This window comes from Epinephelus lanceolatus, chromosome 17 (genome assembly GCF_041903045.1).
Source record: "Epinephelus lanceolatus isolate andai-2023 chromosome 17, ASM4190304v1, whole genome shotgun sequence".
Classification (NCBI taxonomy): domain Eukaryota; kingdom Metazoa; phylum Chordata; class Actinopteri; order Perciformes; family Serranidae; genus Epinephelus; species Epinephelus lanceolatus.
This window is the reverse complement of record NC_135750.1, coordinates 23,608,433-23,627,375: the sequence shown is the minus strand read 5'-3', so window position 1 is coordinate 23,627,375 and position 18,943 is coordinate 23,608,433. Positions and strand designations below refer to the sequence as shown.

At 40.9% G+C, this 18,943-nt stretch overlaps 1 protein-coding gene across 3 annotated transcripts in view; it reads right to left on the bottom strand.

The window, feature by feature from the left end:
* mlip (muscular LMNA-interacting protein) overlaps window positions 1–18,943 on the bottom strand; it is a 46,046-nt gene that overhangs the window by 16,716 nt on the left and 10,387 nt on the right. For 2 of the 3 annotated variants that reach the window (XM_033613981.2, XM_033613983.2), the window contains 9 exons: window positions 8,663–8,800; window positions 6,700–8,313; window positions 5,897–5,968; window positions 4,184–4,279; window positions 4,022–4,105; window positions 3,870–3,926; window positions 1,746–1,790; window positions 1,124–1,186; window positions 875–994 (listed from right to left, as the gene is read on the bottom strand). In XM_033613981.2, coding sequence (XP_033469872.2) covers window positions 875–994; window positions 1,124–1,186; window positions 1,746–1,790; window positions 3,870–3,926; window positions 4,022–4,105; window positions 4,184–4,279; window positions 5,897–5,968; window positions 6,700–8,313; window positions 8,663–8,800 — 2,289 coding nt within the window. The remainder of the gene's footprint in view (window positions 1–874; window positions 995–1,123; window positions 1,187–1,745; window positions 1,791–3,869; window positions 3,927–4,021; window positions 4,106–4,183; window positions 4,280–5,896; window positions 5,969–6,699; window positions 8,314–8,662; window positions 8,801–18,943) is intronic. The other variant, XM_033613982.2, reaches the window with a different exon arrangement.

Sequence of the window (18,943 nt, the reverse complement as noted above, 5' to 3'; positions counted from 1 at the left end):
TAAAAGACAGAAAGAAAGCTAAAAAACTGCTGGCATGCAGCTGGGGGCCACAGGCTGGAACTGAACCCGGGCCGCTACAGCAACAGCCTTGTACTGTACATGGGGCACCTGCTCCATCCACTAAGCCACCGACGCCTCGCCTATTATCTTTTTTTTTTTTAACATTTCTTACCTAGTTGCTCAATGCCCTTTTTCACATGTTTTTGGAAAGAAATCACACCTATTAGCTCAGGGTTCAAAGGTTTAAATACTTGCGAAAGGTGTCTGAAAGCAGCACAAGATAAGGGATGTCGCTCCAGGTTTCAAAGTGTTAAGCGGCTTTTTAGCCACCAACACTGGGTATTTTCAGCCAAAACATGACCTTTTCCAACCACAACCCAGCAGGTATTTGGCTAGACCTACCACATGTTAACCACAAAGTTGTTGAAAGATAGTTTCAACGTAAAGTTTCAAAGTATCTACTATATAATAATGTACAAATGTAACATATCTGTGGTTTGCAGAAATGTCAACAACATATTATCTTGTGAAGAAACTGGCGAGTTTAACCATATTACTAGTCCTTCTTCAGTAGGTGGAACTGGCTCAGTTATCATCATGTGAATATGCAGTATTCAGACATACAATCTTTGGAACAAACCACACATATACGGATGGACAGCAGAGAAGTGGACAATAGTTTGAGAAGTGTCTTTAGTCACTTGGACCTTTTCTCTGCTGTTGAAACTTGTCAAAGTTGGAATCCAGTTGTTTTTTAATTTAAGCTCATGAGCAGCGTGGGTGCTATCCCTTAAAATAAAAATAAAACTACTGCGTGTCACTATGTGGGTTTAAAACAAACACACTGTTATATGAGCTGATGCCACCAGCTTACCTTTCTACTGTCAGTCTGCTTGACGACAACCTGTCTAAATGGGTTAGAATGAAATTCTTCCTTGTCCTCAACTGTCAGCCTTGGAATGGCCGTCATGGGGCGAATAACCCCGGGCTTTGTCTGGAAGGGAGAATTCAGAGTTTGACAGCAGAGATGAATTCATTCCTGCTTTACAAAACAACATATGTCATCAGTTTTGAAGCACTTGGTAAAGTGGTAAACGTGATCAAATGATTATTGAGTACCAACCTTTTTAGGATTCATAAGCTTCCTTTCCACACCGGTAGATGGGTGCAAGCTGCATACAGATGCCTGAAGAAACAATGTAAGAGAAAACAGGGCAAATAAACACAAACGCTGCAGTGGTCAAACTACTATCTGAACGCACCTCCAAAGTAAGTAGTGAGCTTTTTTAGAAGCTGGTAGACTTATTCTTAAACTTTAGAGGGGCCAGGGTAGTTGTTCCCCCCTGTTTCTAGTCTTTATGCTAAGCTAGGCTAATATTATCTCATCTGACTCGCTTAAAAACAAAATATATTTTGTGCATTTTTCTCGTAATGTTGAGCTATTCCTTTAATGTTGCAGTTCTGTCTTTTCCCTCCAGAGAGCCTGTTAATGCAGGCTGTACCAAATCTGTGTAAAGACGTTTGAAGCTGTAAAATTCCTGATGGAAAATGCTCTCTTTAGGGCCCTCTGCAGCTCAAAACACAATGAAACGTTGACTTGTCACAACAGCTCAGCTCTAAAATTGAAAGTTAAATTTGTGAAACTGTCGCTGGTGGGTTGTCACTTTTTCTTATGTGGGTGGAAAAATGTTGAGAAAAATATTTTCCTTTAATTGTACAGACAAAACGATCTGACTCTCACTCACATATTTGGTTTCACGTCCCAAGGATTTTGTAAATGACGAGTCCTGCTGAAAGTAAAAGAGAAAGAAAGAAACATCTGAAACAGAACAGAAGAGTCACAAAAGCCTCATCTGTTGGGGAAAATGGAAAACTTTTAATTTGTATGTTTCTTTTGGAAATGATGAGCAGATCTCCCCTTTGATGAATAATGAACAGATGCCTTTTCATTTCATGTGCAGATTATTATACAGTCAGAATTCACTTTTATCTCACTTCCAGTTTGTATCTCCATAAAGCACTGGGCAGAGCATTCATTTCTGTGGCCTCAAGGTTGCAGTTTTACTTTTCCTATTTTTCTATTTTATCTTAATTCAATGACTTATTGTATAAGTTCTAATTTCAATTTAGCTGTTTCATGACGTTCTGCAGGCTGTTGGTGAGAGATGTTAAATTATACAAGCTGTTGTGTACTGAAGCAAGAAAATCATAATCATGTGAGCTGGCTCAGTCTAAATCAATGTGAACTACAGTACAAAGCTAACATTTACATACTATTGAAATGTATCGGCCAATTAGCTATATTATTATTGTTCCAAGTGTACAGACGTTCTTGTGAGCCACGATTAATTCTTTTTTTACTCTTCAAGAAACTCTGACACTCTGTCTACCTCAAAAACCACCAACAAAGGTGCAGAGGGTGAGGCAGGGTTTCCTACAATTAAAACATCAGCTGCCACGTTTTGATTTTCTGTTTTTGGAGCTGGACTGTTTATTATGAGTGCTGTTTGAATATGTATGCCATTATTCATTGCGGAGTGTACTCTGGGCATAGGCGGAGCAGCAAAATGTCAGAAGCAGTAAAAGTGAAATGTAATCGTGCCGGGTCTAAATGTTTGCTTTCACTCACAAACAGCTGCTCCTCTCATCCATCATCTGACTGATCTGCTCTGATTGGACTGATCAATTATCCACCCTGCAACTGAAATCTCTGCAAAATACTGCTGAGGAAAATAAAAAGATTTACACCTGCGCTGTGTCCTACAAAAACCTCCAAATTAAGAAAGGGGACAAGAATGACACGAAGACCCACACAAAGAAAATGTAAATGGAACATTTACATTTTAAAAATGCCCAAATTTAACTGTTGATATGACCACCGTTCTCTGCAGTTTCCGCAGTAAGGAGTTATTGTACCATCAGAGTACTGCAAGCCTGACTATGACCTCAATGCAAAGCATTTAGCAGCGAACCCTGAGGTAGTATAGCCTGTGATGCCTAGCAGCTAGCCTTGTCAACCTACACTTGAGACACACAGACACAAATTGAATAAGTCTACCTGTCTACCACAGCCCGTCTGATTTTCATCACAGCAACAATATGTGTTTGCCAATTCATGTCTCTTGTTATGTTATGTTATGTTATGTTATGTTATGTTATTTTATGTTATGTTATGTCATGCTTTGTACGGTGACCTTGGGTGTTTTGAAAGGTGCCTTTTTAAATATAAATGTCTTCTTCTTCTTATTATTATTATTACTATTATTAATAATAATAATAATAATAATAATAATAAAATCCGGCTTCACTATTACACGTGTTGTAATTTCCCCCTCTATACTGCTATTGATTTAGATTGATTAATCACAGAGCATGTCATTAATTTACTAATTTACTTTTTTTAATCGCCTGACAGCCCGACAGAAGAGGTGTGTATTTCAGCTTTAAGACAGTTTCTAATTTTCCTTATGTTAACCATATTTAGTATTTCAGAATTGTGATACCCTAGTTATAGGACAGTTAATTGCTTTTCTTTTTGACTTTGAACTTTTTTTTATGTGACATTGCATTTCTGTGGTGACAGATTTTATTACACCCGGTGTCATCTTTAAAAACTCATGCTGTGTGAACAAGCGTTGGTCAAACTTTTCTCTAAATCTCGTACCTGATATGTCAGGCTAAATTCCAGGTGAATGATACAGATCTGATGGGACTGAAGCAACTCTCATATCTGAGAGTGGTATTAATCCTCTCAACTATCAGCGAATGAGCCTATTTTCCAAAGATGTCAGACTATTTCTTTAAGAAACTTGAAGGAGAAATCAAGAGTTAGTGAGTGTGCCACATGCTGTTAAAGAAACACACTGTACCTGTAGACCAGCATTGGTCGATGACCTGTCGGACTGCTGTGAGCGGGATGTTTTGCTCTTAAAAGTTGCAAGAATAAACCCATTAAATCACTTTTGATGTCATAGGTCAACATTTTCACACATTTTATTCAATTGAAATGAACTGAACTCACTTCTGGAATGGAATTTGCCAATATCTCATCAATAACTGCATAAAGTTCCTCTGACTGCTGCCGGAGCTCAGCGGGCGAGCACATCTGTAGAAAACATTTGATGTTATCGGACTGTTGTAGAAAGTGTGCGGTGAAAACCAGCAGTGATGTGTGCACTGATACCTCAGCGTGGGTGTCTGCAACACTTCTGTCCAACGTATCACCTCTTTCCAACCTGTCACATGGACTCTCTTCCCTCTCTACCTGCTCGTCTATTGCCTGTGAATGCAAAGCAGAGTGGACAGATTGAACTCCCTGCCAGGACTGCTGCTTACTCTGAGTGATTGCACAGTAGGTTTAGACAACATTCCAACATCTCCAACAGATAATTTATATTCAGCCACTCTGTATTCCTCTCAGTCAGCTCTCCCTCCTGCAGCTCTAAATATACCATACTGCAGTGATCATAGGACAGTAATATGCCATGTTTTTACATCTCGTTTGGTCTGATTTGACATTTAAAAAAGGTTTTAAGACTGACATCTTACTTAGCTTTTGAATCCTTGTGAAATTAGTTTTCTGTCAAGTTTTATCTCAAAAATCCTCTATAAAACCTGATGAGTGGAGGCTTTGTTTTAGGGATGGGAATCAAGAACCAGTTCTAGTTGAGAACTGGTTCCAAACTGTCAGATTCATTTGCCTCCAAGTTTATGACAGAGGGATGTCATCTGCTGTAAAGCCCTCTGAGGCAAACTGATTTGTGATATTTGGCTTTATGAATAAAACTGAATTGAATTCATTTTACTGAAGGAGATGGTTTCAGACAGTTGCACAATGCACCACGGTGATGTCAATCTCACATCTATGCTGCTGGTAACGTGCAAAGTGATGGCAGAGAGGAAGAAATGGTCCAAAGCGTGGCTTCGTTTCACAAATAAGCTGACAACAGTGATGCTTTTCACTTCTGTAAAATAATCTCAAGTAAGGGGGTAACACCACTAATGTGCTGAAACATCTGTCTACGCAACATGAGCTTAAATTTCAGGAATGCCATGTATTTGACACTCTACGCACAAGTGCCACGGCTTTCAAGCTAAGCAACATGTCAGTTACCGAGTGTAATTATCCTGTGTCATAACAGCATTAGCTCCATGCATACGAAAACCTACATGAAGATGAATGCTGTACAAATATTCTTTCGTTTCATCGGCACACTGACTCAGAGGTAAGAAAACGATACTGAAAAACCTGTGAAGGCCTTTTTCCACACATAAAATTGATCAAGACAAATAAGCAGAATCGCTAATTGCACTGGTGTCACCAAAACCTTACCAGTTCCCATCCCTACTTACTATGGCTCTGCCCCATAAACAGCCATGACCAGAGGCAGTGTGTTTTGAGGTGGTCTGTCCGCCTGTCCCATTCTTGGGCATGCGATATCTCAGCAACGCCTCGGCGGACTCACTGATGAACTGAGTAGATTTTGGTGGAAAAGGTCACTGTGACCTTATAAAGCACATTTTTGAACATAACTCAAGAATTCATTGGCTAACTATGACAACATTTCACTCAAATGTCTCGCAGGATAAAACGATTAAGTGATGACATTTCATATCCAAAAGGTCAAAGGTCAACTCAACGTCATGAGTCAGAAACAGAGGGGGAGACATTTGGTCAGGTACTGAGTTGGTGACGCTAATTTTGGGAAACTGTGGTGATTGTATAGATTTTGTGGAAGTAATTCTAGTTAAAACAAACTTCATGAGTTTATTCCCATTTCACAATCTTCACATGATGCTCCACATAGCAATAATCACTAGAGGGCTTCATATCACTGGATGTTTAACAGGATAACAAGATGAGTTAGTGGGATTAGAGTCAATTGAGGAAGCTCACCTGCTGGTCCAACAGGAGGGTGTTTGTGGGAATTGCAGCGAGCGATTTGTAGCTTGACTTAATCTTGTGTGTCTGGAGTTCATAGAGAGCGAAAAGAAGACCATGAATATAAATTAATTCAAATGTCTGCATTTCACTAAAGATAAACTTTGTATAAATGTCTCGTGGAAGCTTGTCTTAAGTGTTTTACATGTCTTTAGGCATGCTTTATCTCACACCGCCGCAGGCTACTAATCATGCAAAACAGCCATGCTCCAGACACCCGATGGCAACAACAATACTGAAGTGTGTTTGTTTGCTCTTTTGACTGGCTGTAAATGTCAGCAAAAAGTTCAGCTACAAACAACTTTTTCAAACTGACAGGCAAGTCCCACATCGGCTGAATAAATTCAATTCTTGATGGTTAATACTCTGAATTTTATACTACTTGCGTTACATAACTTAAAGCATGTATGTCTGGCCTAGAAACCTGAGTTCAAAAAAGCTGCTGTATCGATTTGGTGATGTTGGTTTTCCTCTTGCTTCAACATATGACATTTCAGATGTGTCAGTCATTACAATCCAGCAAACAGAATGTTTGAAAACTCTGAGACGCAAGGATCTATAACAACATTAATAAATGATGTGGCAAACACAAACAGAAATCTACAAACAGCTCCACGCAGAGAACAGCACTTGATATCCTGCTATCAAATGAGCGAAATCTGTTTTTAACTACATAGCGTGGGAGAACAGTATGTCACACGGAGCATATTAAATAATAATCTCAGTTTAAACATGCATATGGCAAGCAGAGCAGCTACCTTTCTTTTTTTACCCTCCCTGTCACTGCAGTCTGATATTCCACTCCCCGGCCTTGGGGAGGGCGTGGAGCGCATGGAGAGAGAAGGGGACGGGGTGAAGTCTCTGATTGGTGGAGCAGGAGAGGGCGTAGGTGTGGGGGAGCTGGTGGGCGACGGCCATCCGGGAAAAGCAATGGGTGTGTAGCGGGAAGGAGACAGACAGTGAGCTATGTGAGCTGATGTTGTGGCACTTTTGGAATCAGGACAGCTCCTCCCTGACTCACACCTCTCTGTGGTGTTTTGTACAGGTGGTGATGCTGTGTTACGCATGATTGTGACACCCGGTAAGTGTGACTGAGAAGGCTGAAGCCGAGGAGGGCAGACAGGTGGAGATCTCAGTTGCTGAGAAAGCAATTGAAGCCTTGAGAGAGATGAATTTTCTGGGCGACCCCATTTCTGGGGCATGGAGGTTTCTTGCTCATTAGTAACTTTGGGGGACGAGGAGATGAGTTTTTTATGGTTGTTATCTGCAGGGCCCTTGAGGTGTATGCCAGTGTTGATGGGCTTCAACTCAGGGGACTTGGAGGTGGACATGTGTGTGTGTTGCAGCTTCTTGGAAGTTGCACAACAGTCTATTACTTCATGTTTTAATGGAGAAACAGAATTGAAGTTTGAGCAGAATAGAGGTGGAGCTCGGGGGAGTGTGCTGCTCTTCCTTGCCAAGGGTGAAATAACCTGCTCCCATCTAGGCACATTGCCTGAGCTAATTTGCTCCGAGCAGCTTTGCACTTGAGTTTGTGGGCTTCTACTGCTGAGCTTGTTCGACTGCACAGGTGGAGGAGATGTGACGTATTTATGAGGCTCCCTGTAAATGTGGCTCTGACTATCTATAGATGCTGATGAGGAGAACTGGGAGGAAAACTCGAGGGGGATGGAGGCCACACTGGAGGCTGCTGAGCATGCGTTACAGAAGGACAGGGTCACGGGGCTAACAGGCCAGCAGGGGGTGTAAGGCCTCTGCACAGCAGCAGACAGGACAGGGAGACGGCCTTTTCTCAAGATGGCAGTGAGGAGTGAGAGTCGGGTGAGAGGAGGCCGGTGCCGGGTAGGAGGAGGAGGGGACTGGGGACAGCCAGAGGAGGACAGGCTCTCACAGGATGAGAAACAAGGGGTTTGAACTAGACTAGAGCCAGGAGCCAGAAAGTGCCTCTTGATCTGGACGACAGAGGGAGAGAAGACGCCAGAGCGGACTGATGAGCAGGGAGAGACAGTGCGGCTGAGAGAAGTGGGAGAGGTGACAGAGCAAAGCTGCACAGCTGACCAGCCCTTCTCTCTGTCCGAGCCCTCTGAGAGGATGGACTCTCTGGATGATGCCGGGGTGGGGAACAGGTCTGCCGAGTTTGTGGGGCTTATTCTGTCTTCTGACACAGACGCCCTATTTACAAAGTAACCCGAGCTAACCTCAGTAAGTCCAGAGGTATCGTGACACTGCCGCTGGGAAATGCCCCTGTGTTTATCAACAGCTGTTTCCATAGAGGCCGTGCCGGCAGCGACGTGGTTGGGGGTATTTTCAGACTGAACACTGACTGAGGGAGACGCTTTGGTGTGAGAGAGGCTCACGTGATCCAGTGAAGGCTGAAAAACAGAAAAGTTTTTATTAAATTGAAACTAAAGTGTGATTGTTTTGTTTTCTGTGCTTGACTATAAACTCTTAAAAGCCAGCATGACCAAAATATATGCAGAGAAGAAGAAAGTCCTTTCATGCAGGCACTATCTGACACTCACACAATAAACCCATTACAAAGAAGAAACTATAAAAACTTGTGGGAATATCTGCATATTAACTTATTACAAGATTCTAATTAAACTGTCCGATTTGAAAGGCAATAAATGTCCAGCTCGGACTGTCACGTCCATTGATTTTATCTCCTGACAATGCCAAAGCTTTCTGTCATAGTTTCCACATGACTTGTGTTGTACTTACGTGACGCTTTGTCCCTGGCTGGGTTGCGTTTCCTGCTCCTCCCTCCACAGGGTCTTTGATAAAGACTTTCTCCGCTTTGAAAATCTCCTTCTCTGACATGGTCTCCCCGGTTGTCTTCTCATGGGACGCAGATAAGTTCTGACAGGAGAAAATGAGGCAAATGTTTAGGAGTAACTGAGAGAGTGAAACCTGAGAAAACCCAGCAAGTCGCTCTGAGCTCAGGGGGTGTGCTTCATTTCACCACACCACATGCCCCACACATATAATTCACATGTACCCACACATGTCCCTCTGACGTCGTGTGGAGTAAAAGCCCCATGTGCAGAGCTGAGCAACTGAGGAGAGGCTCGCCAATACACGCTAATTTAACCTTTGATCCTCCTGCTCCCAAAATAATTCAATTAAATCAAACATGGGTGAGCGTTCTCTGTGTCGCAAAACCAATAAAACAAGAGGGATTAAAGCTTGAAAGCATAATTTTCTGCCAGATTAGAGGTGCTTGAGATGGTGTTTGAACTACAAGTTAAGATATTAAGTTGTTAAGACAAACATTATTGTTGTGGAAACGGAAAATGTCCTTGACTGACCAGGGAACATCCCTAATAATTTGTCATGTACTGCCTCTAAAATATAGTGGAGTAGAGTAAGGTAGTTCAATACTTGAGGAAATATTTAACTAGTTACTTTTGACTTCTGATAACTAGGCACTGAAAAATTATGTCAGCATGTGGTAAACTAAAATTAAAGGAAAATAAATCTTTAGATTAAGTATATCTTCTTTTGTGTTCACTAATATTTTGGTACCAAAAGCATGTTAAACTGTATGAATGTAAAATCTAAAGGAAGAGTTTTAATTTTTGGGAAATAAGCCTTTCCACTGTCCTTCAGAGAGTTAGATGAGAAGATTGATACCACACTTTATACTTGTGTGATAAACATTAAACAACAGCCAACAGCTGGTTAGCTTAGCATAAAGACTTGGATCGGGGGAAAGTTTTTTAAAAAAAAAGCACTTGGCACAACTTGATCTCATCCCCATCCCTCCCTCCCAGAAGCCCCTGGCATTATTATAATGACGTCAGGGGCAGCCTTTTGCATTGTAGCTTGAAGCAATAGGGGTCAGCACTGTGTCATGCACCTTTCACAGAAAGAATTCACAAAGTGCTTTACAGTAAAATTAGAAAACAGTAGGACACATAGTATAAAACAAAGAGACATAACCACAAACATATAAGTGGCCTCATGGACTAATAGAATAGAACAGAATATATCTTTATCGTCCACCATTGGTGGAAATTTGTCTTTGGCTCACCAAACACAAAAGACAACAAAAGATAACTGTGGTTTAAAACTCATCAGTCACTTTGCTGAGTTAAGGATACTGGGATGAAGGACTTCTAAAACGTCTAAACTTCTAAAATACATTTCTGGTTGCCAAAGGGACTCCAGCACCTCCTGGAGCTCAAGAGCTGAAACTGGCCGAAGAGAGGATGGGCGCTATCTGCTAAGATACGCCTCGCTTTCTTCCTTGTCTCCTCTGTTAAGAGTTGGATCAAGGGCTTTTGAGACTAAGAAGGGTTGATGGTCAGGTTAGGGAAACAAAACCACTTGCTTGGTTAGGAAAAGATCTTGGTCAACACAATTAATGACTCAAGGGACTAACTAAGAGACTAACAACTCAGGTGAGAAAATGACTCAATGTTGACTTTTAGTTTCGCACATACAAACACTGGTCTAATGGGTGAAAGTCCTGTGCTTGTTGGACCCATCCACCTCCCCTTTACTCACTCTAAGAGGACTTTCACCCTCTGTATACAGCGTCCATTGCCCTGACCGTCTGATAATAACACAGATGGATTTACATTGAAGTTTGTTGAAAGCCCAGTGCATCTCATACAGATGCTAAAGGTGATGATGAAACTGCCTAAATAGCATATTTTGACACCCTGGTAGTGAGACCAGGCTGCTCACTGATTATCATGTTGTATCTCATTTGTTGAAACTGTGAAACCAACGGGAACCTACAGCCAGGCGCTGTTTCCAGTCTTTGTGGTAAGATAATTGTCTGCTACCTCTAACTGTAGTATGTGAATATAACAGTAGATTGTAGTTGGATTACATGGATTTTGCAAAGTTAACAAAATGTACTTTCACTCACACAAAACAAACATCTTATTGACCACGACATAAATTCAGTCTACTCTGACTCACAGGGTTGTGATTTCTTGTGCATGAACTCGAGTTAAAGAAATATTCTACAATAATATATGTGACATTTGAGTGGAACTAAAAAGGGTAACTGCTTATGACATGCATCATTACTAACATGAACTCCCACATTTATGGTAATTATGATCCTAAAAATATACACATATTTGACACCACACGATAATGACGCCCTTTAGGCTTTTTAATTAATCCACTAATTCTCTCAGCGCTGGTCTGTATCTTTACTGCAGATAAGCAGTAATCACACAAATGAAAGGCTGATAGGATGACACTTATTCCTGGGACTGGGTTTAACGTAAATGGCAGCTCATGTCAAAAATATCATCCATATTATGTGTCCAAAGCAGTTATATTTAGAGCTGAAATCAAATGCATGGAGAGTCGCTGGGAGTTTTTCATATATATATCCACTGACGTGTCTCAGGACTGCATGCATGATGAAATTATAACGACTGGGACGACAGGCTGGTGTTAAAGTTTTTAAAAACACATTAAACTGTAAATGTTTCCATAAAAACTTTCTATTAGAGTCTTGTAAATGCAAAGTGCAGCCATGCAAAAGTGATCAATTCCAGCTATTTTGGCTTGAATTCATTATTTTTACTATTTAATCACATTTGGTGCAGTTCTGGCCTCAGGCAAAGTTCTTGCTTCATCTATTCTGGTTGCTTCTCATTAGATGAACTTCTGGCATGAAACTGAACAAAATGCGTCAAAATAGTTCTATCAGGTATCTAAGAAAGGATAAAGGAAATGTATGCTGCCATTTCAGCTAAATTAGACTGAAGATCTGTGGTGCACAATAGGTTAAGTGGGAATAGAAAAGAAAACCCTCTCATATGGAGCAAGAAGATAATTAGGTAGGGAAGCTGGAGTATTGTGTTGCAGTACCTCATATTTCAAATCAATGGTCCACTCAGAATGCAAACTGATAATGACCACTTGAGGTTATACTTGTAATTTGAAATACCGCAAAGAGACACAAGTGTCATTCCTTTCTTTTGAATTTGAGATTTTTTTAGTGGGGCAGGCTGCTCTGAATCACAGTGGTAGATTAATGAGCCGCCGACCTTCTCACAGGTAGCTAATCCTTTGCATTCTGCTCTCTGGCTTCTAAATATGGAAACCGTCGCACCGCAGGGAGTATCACTAATCTCTCATGCAGTAAAACAAAAAATGTCACTCAATCTACACTGCACATAGCTGTTAACTATAACAGATTTTTTTTTTGGATTACTGTCAAATCAATTTCTTGCCATCCTGACAAACATTTAACAGAACGCCCCACAACATTAGAGCGTGTGTGCAAAATAAGACGCAGGAGTGGGAAAGCAAAAAAGAAATTGTCCTTAACTGCCACAACTCAAACTCCACATGAGTGCATCAAAGGAGAAACAGGTTTCTGTGTCGCCCAACTGCAGCAACTGAAATAAGGTTCACAAACAGATTCTGTGCAGTGTTTGTGATGTTCACAAATAGACTAACAGTGTTCTCACCTGGCTTGACTTCCTCAGAGTAAACTCAGATGAATGTCAGGCTGCTTTGTTTGCTTGTTACAAGGTAAAAAAAAGCCTTGCAAATTACATACGTAAGTACTGCAGGTGGAATAATGTGATTTACTTTACAGTGTGCAGTTCCCAGAACCTAAAGAGACTTTATCAACACGCTCCAGCATTCATACCAGCACAAAGTAACAGAGAGGTCTCACATCTGATGATGCTGAATGTATTTTCATATAAAGCAAAGAGCTCTGAAGTTGGGTATGAAATTTTAAGGATAAATAGTGTTTTAAAAGACAGTTCAACATATCAGAAAACACATTTTTTTGCTTCCTAGCTGAGAGTTAAATGAGAAGAACAATATCACTTCCATATCTGTGCAGTAGCCTACTGAATATAAAGCTGGAGCCAGAAGGCAGTTAGCTTAGAAGAGAGTCTGAAAAAAGGAGGACTTTTTTGGTACACATTTGGTAGACGACTTATCATTTGATACAGCCAGGCTAGCTGTTTCACCCTGTTTCCAGTCATTATGCCAAGCTCAGCTAGGCAACTGCTTCCCATTTATTCTACAGATGTGGGAGTGGTATCAAGCGTTACCCTGGAAATCCAGACTCAAATCTAGAAAGATTTTGAGTCTGGCCCTCACCAATACACCATTCCTACCCAAGGGGCGGCACTAACTGAGGCATTTCAAATGCCGCTGCACACAATTGGATAGCAGATAGCCAATCAGAGCAAAAAACAAGGTGACGTATTCATTGCAGTTAGCCCCATTGGTTTGCCGACCAGTGGGGCTAACTGATATATTGTGCTTTTGCCGTATCCCATTGGCAAAACGGCAAAAACATCCTTCCTGGGAGCGAAGGCTTCTAGGGCAGTCTTCTCTTCCTCTCTCAAGGAAAAAAAAAGTGTAGTTGGCTTAGCATTTCTTCCAAGGCTAAATTGAATGGACACGGTCCTTTGGCAGCTGCCATCTTGGCTGTTTACTTTTCGACCCCTACGGCACAGCGCTGTCCGCATCATGTTACGTCCACCCAGAGCCCGCCTCTGTCAGATAGACTGATCTGATTGGTCCGATGGCAATTCAGCGGGCATCTGGATTTCCAGGTTAATCAAGCGTCTTATCTAACTCTCATCAAAATTTAAATGTTTAATTCAAACAGTTTAACATGCTTAGCAACAAAATACCTGACCAAAGAGCACAAGACAGAATTTGCACAAGGTTTGTTCTTTTTCTCACATGACGACATAATTTAGTCAAGCAGCAAAAAGTAACTCAACTTTAACATTTACTAAACTACTGTATTTAAGGGAAACTGGCTATTTGCAATTAGCTCTGTATCATCGCAGTGTGTGTAGATGAACATTGTTCAGTGCTTCCTCCTGTACCGCATTTCACTTCACCTGGTGGACCTCTGCTGCTGGAAGTTGGTGAAGTTCCAGGGAAATGGGGCAAACCCCATGAAGCCATGGTGCTGAAAAAGACCTTTTCCCATGGACTTAGCAGATTTTTTATTTATTCATTTATTTATTAGCTGCATCAAATTCCCAGTACAATCACCTAAGTAACCCAGAGTCTTTAAATCAGTATGTCCTAAAAGTTGTAAAATGCACTAATAGACAAATCCAGATTTAATGTGAACTGTCATTCATGTGGAGGAGCCCAAAACCAAGCAGCTGGGAGGCGGGTTGAAGGAAACGCTGGTACGCTTGCTCTATGGGCCCATGGATGCTGAAAATCTACCCAGGAATTAAACATTTTTGGCTTTGTGCACCACTGAGCAACTTTCATAGGAATGAACGGCCCTGTATCCAGTCCTCTTTAAGCCCAGTTTAGACCAAAGATTTGCGACGAGATGAAACAGCCAGATAGCGTTTTCACCTGCTGCAACAGGTGCTCCATCTCTCCTCTGTTTCCGTCTTCATGTGTGCCAGCGTCAGATGCTGGGTTGCTACTGCTGCTGGCTGTATGTGCTTATGCCTACCTCACACAAACACATTCTCATTGACTGATTAATTGACGCTGGTTATTTATATTATTGTGGCGTGTTCATTATGAATACAGTCCATCTGATGCTAGTTTTGTTTCTGTTTTTTGCCGTTTCATCACCACAAATGTAACTGTGGCCAGTAGTTCACTATCACTACCCCTATTCATATTTCAAGAAGCTACAGATTATATTCAGCCACAAAATAAGCCTGAAAAGCTGGAAATCAGAACAGAGGTAAAAAAAAAACTTGTTGCATAGAGATGATATACCATCTCATCTAGTTGCATTGGTGTGAACTGGCAGGTTTTTAGAACATTGCAGACTGGCACATTGCAAGTAGTTGCATGTTTCAACTCGTCTCATCATGAATCTTTGGTCTGAAATGGGCTTTACACACCCTCGATACAGGGGGAAGCCAAGCACCCTTCATCTGCACACACTGCACACACTGTGATGACAACGAGCTGGTTGAAAATCTGCAACGTTTCCCTTTAAGTATTATAATTGTGAGGTGCTATTGGCCTACATTACTTAAGTATTTCTGCTTTATGCTACTGTATATTTCTACTCCCCTACATTACAGAGGGGAATATTGTACCTTTTACTTTACTTAACAGTGAGCCTATTGATACGAGTTACTTTACAGATTACATTTTTTCACATAATACATCATCATGTCATAAAATATGACACATGGTTATAGATAAAAAATGTCAATTGGTATATATTGTTCAATAATAATAATACACTATTATAATATAGTAGTATAAACCTCTAAATTGTGGTATTTCTTGCACAACAATGTAAAGCAATTTGTAACTTTGTCTTGAAGGTTTATCATAATTATTATTAAGTAAAGAATTTAAGTGTCTCTTTCTCCCAATGCTATTTCCAAAATAGCGAAATATGTCACCAAAACCAAATGTTTCTTTTGAAGTCTCTGGCACTGCTCTTTGGTAAATAAGAAAAAAAAAAACTCTCAGAGCAACAATATGAAAGAAAGATGGAGGTAGGAGTATAGATGGACAGACAACTAATATAGTGGAAATGAAGTTCAAATGAACATGACAGACAGAGATGATGCATGTATGAAAAAAATAACACATATGCTAAAACATGGGTTTACTCAGCACTTTGAGTTATGGCTCATAACATGAAGGGCTGCCACTCCTCTTGGTAATAGAGTTGAAGTGCTGACGTGATGTTGATGCTGCATGAACATCCAAAAACACATTAACCCCTTTAGCAATCAACACTGGGGGTCCAGGATGGTTGCTTTCAATAACTCCCGTTTGAACATTTGTAATTTGGGTGCACTAAAGTGGGTCCTCAATAAAGTTGAGCCCAAGAGTAGAAGAGGAAAATAGAAAGTATCTTTCAAAAGGAAAATATCGTAAATAAATATTAATGCTGTGTGTGTTTTCTGTTGGTGTTTGCCTTCTAATCAATTATTTGAATCTTTTCATGCAGTGTAAAAACACATCTTCCTCTATATAATGCACTCTGATAATGATGAACTGAGATCCTATTCACATCACAATTACTTATGAGCATCTGGTATCACTGACTGAAAATAGTATGTAAGACAGGGAACATCTGATTCGATCCCTGAGGCTGTTCAGGCATATGTTTGATATTGATATAGACGTCTTGAAATGTGATGCACTGATGTGTGCTGTGTCTGTGTGTGTCAGGCGTCTGGAATAGAAAATCATTTTGATGATGTCAATGATACTCATTTCCTTCTTTTACACTTTTAGAGGGAAAGACATGACAAGATTTCACATTGAAGGCTTCAAGCATATAATGTTAATTTTAATTGTTGCATATATATGTTCTAAAACTGAGGAATATTTACAGCTTGTGAATCTTTTTTGCCTATTTCTCCCTGAGGATGAGTCACGCTGACAAAAGGTAAACCATCTGAGAAAGACGTTGTGGTGTATTTGCTAAAATGTCGCAGGTAAGAGTGAGACTGAGTCTTCCTCAGAAGCAAAGATGCTCTTAACACCTGGTATTAACATGCGTCTCGGTGACTGAATCACAAGGGGACAGCTAAGTGCAGGCGTGAATTCCCCCTAATGTGTTCTAAATGCGTTTGGAGATCTGATCACTCAGACCACATTTGGAGGTTATCTGGGCCACAGATGGCGACATTTTATAGCAGTGTTTTAGCAGCTTATCTTACTTAAACTGTTGGTTTCTGCTGTTACACGGCGGGTTAGACAAGGTGCTTAAGGACCATATCTGAAGCCACTCTCCTCCGAGGCTGGCAAATGGTCAGTTCAACAATCCCAACAAACTCACACCAACACCAAACAATAATTGATAACCATTAGGTTACATTAGCCATGTGATGTTAATAGGTAACCCTCTTACTGTGTGTGTACAGGGAGCCCGGTCTCACTCCGAAATTGTCGAAATCCGACGCTTGGGCAATGACTTGTGGTGACAGAAACCAACAAAAAAGGCATCCTTTAACGTCAGCATGATACGCAGGTGGTTGCCGTTATAGTTAAACAGTGCACGGCGGCATCAGGGGGAAACGTGTTGGGACAAGTACAAAAGTTAAGCTGGTGAAAGTCCAAATGGGGTGGGTGGGAGTGGTGGTGTATGGGTCAAACAAACACCAACTTTCACCCAAGAGAGCGGTGTTTGTGTCCCATAAGACTCCAAACCCTGTTCTTTTTTCCTAAACCTAATCATGTGTTTTCGTTGCCTAAACCCAACCACGTGTGTTTGTTGTTGAAGTGAAAAAATAAAATAAAAAAAGGTCAATTTGTGGTGTTGTACCAACATAGTGTGTTTATTTCGAAAGAGACTGCATGTAAATGTTAAATTTCCTGTGCAAACAGAAGCGTATCTTGAAAGAAGACAATGCATGTTAACAGGCAGAACATGTTCCCAGAACATCAACAACCAAGACACCCAGGGCACCTTGCACGCTGTATGTGGACGTCATGACCAAGCGTCAATATGTGACGAGGCCAGAGTGAGAATGGGTTGATACAGGCGAACTTTCACCAACTGTTCCCAGTGCAGAGCTCACACTCCCACTGCAGGAGTTTCCGAGCGCCAGTAGGGCAGCAGGAGTGCGGGGTGCGCTTATCTCATGATAAACAGTGAGAAAGAAGGGCAGGGAGGGGCAGAGTGAAACTATGCACTACGTGCAGCTCTGCAACTACATACGATTTTAGCAATTTTAAATATTTATAGCTGTAAGTGTACAGATGGCATAAAAATCTCCCGCAGATCCAGACAACACATTTGGTCAGTGGAAATGATACATGTTTCTTTGCACATAGAGCGGGGAAGAGAGATCCAATCATTTGTGGTCACTTGAGACACATGTAGAAACTCATTCTAATGCCAGGTGTAAACAGACAGACATAAAGCTGTGCTCCTCTGTGAGCCGATCACCCAGGACACATGTTAACACTGCGTGTGCTTTAATCCTCATACTACTGACATGATGAAGCAGCCTTCTTCCATCTTAGAAACATCGCCCGCCTCCATGTGTCCATCAGCTGCAGAGACTCTCATTCATGCATTCATCACCTCCAGACTTGATCACTGCAATACTCTCCTCTAAGGCTCATCATCCAGAGCTCTCCTGAAACTACAATATATCCAGAATACAGCTGCTTGTCTTTTCACACGCTCTCACACCTGTGACCACATCAGCCTTGTCCTTCATAACCTCCACTGGCTCCTACCACCTCTACAACCTCTAAAAAAATGTTATCTTCTTCTTTCTCTCTGCATAGTTTCCCTTCTTATTGATTATTTCATTTGTTTGTTTTCTTTCTTTTGTTTTGTCATTCTTGTCCTCTGTAAAGCCTCTTTGAGTATCCAGAAAAGTACTATACGAATCCAGTGTATTATTATTATCACTAGAAACTGAGTCATTTATTTCAAACAACTATTTTCACTATTCAAAATTTGTTGCGATTCAGACAAATCTCATGCTCATGATGTTGCCCATTATTGTTATTAAGAGTTCTCTGCACACTCACACACAGATTTTGCAAGTTATTTTGGCTTTACTGTTGAAAGTGTTCAAATAAATACAGTTAGAAGTGGAATTTTTGAAGACGTGCTTTGCAAAAACAAGTATTGTAAATCAGGACTTAAAAGTTTGAAGTGTGGAACAGAGTGGCGTGTTTGACAAATACAAGAAGAAAGTGGGCAAGGTCATATGCCGCCATCATTATTAAACAGGCACAGAGCATTATAACTGGTAGCACGCAGCACGAGGCTGCGGGCTCAAAAACAAGATTACATCAATTCATGGAATAAACTGGCTGAAGATTAGTGAGGAGTCAGGCAGGCTAAGCAAGCTCATTTTCAACGTTAGAGAGTTCTCCCCAAAGTATAAAATATGAGCAAGTTGGTCCATCTGAGCACCAAGTGACCAATTAGCTAAATTAGCTACATTAATAACACAAATAAAGTCAGTATGTGTGTTCTGATTAACACATTGTCATCAAAGCAGTAAATGAAAACCAGTTGGTGATAATATCACTTTTTAATCTCCCGGGTGTGAGCTGCTGCTGCTGCTG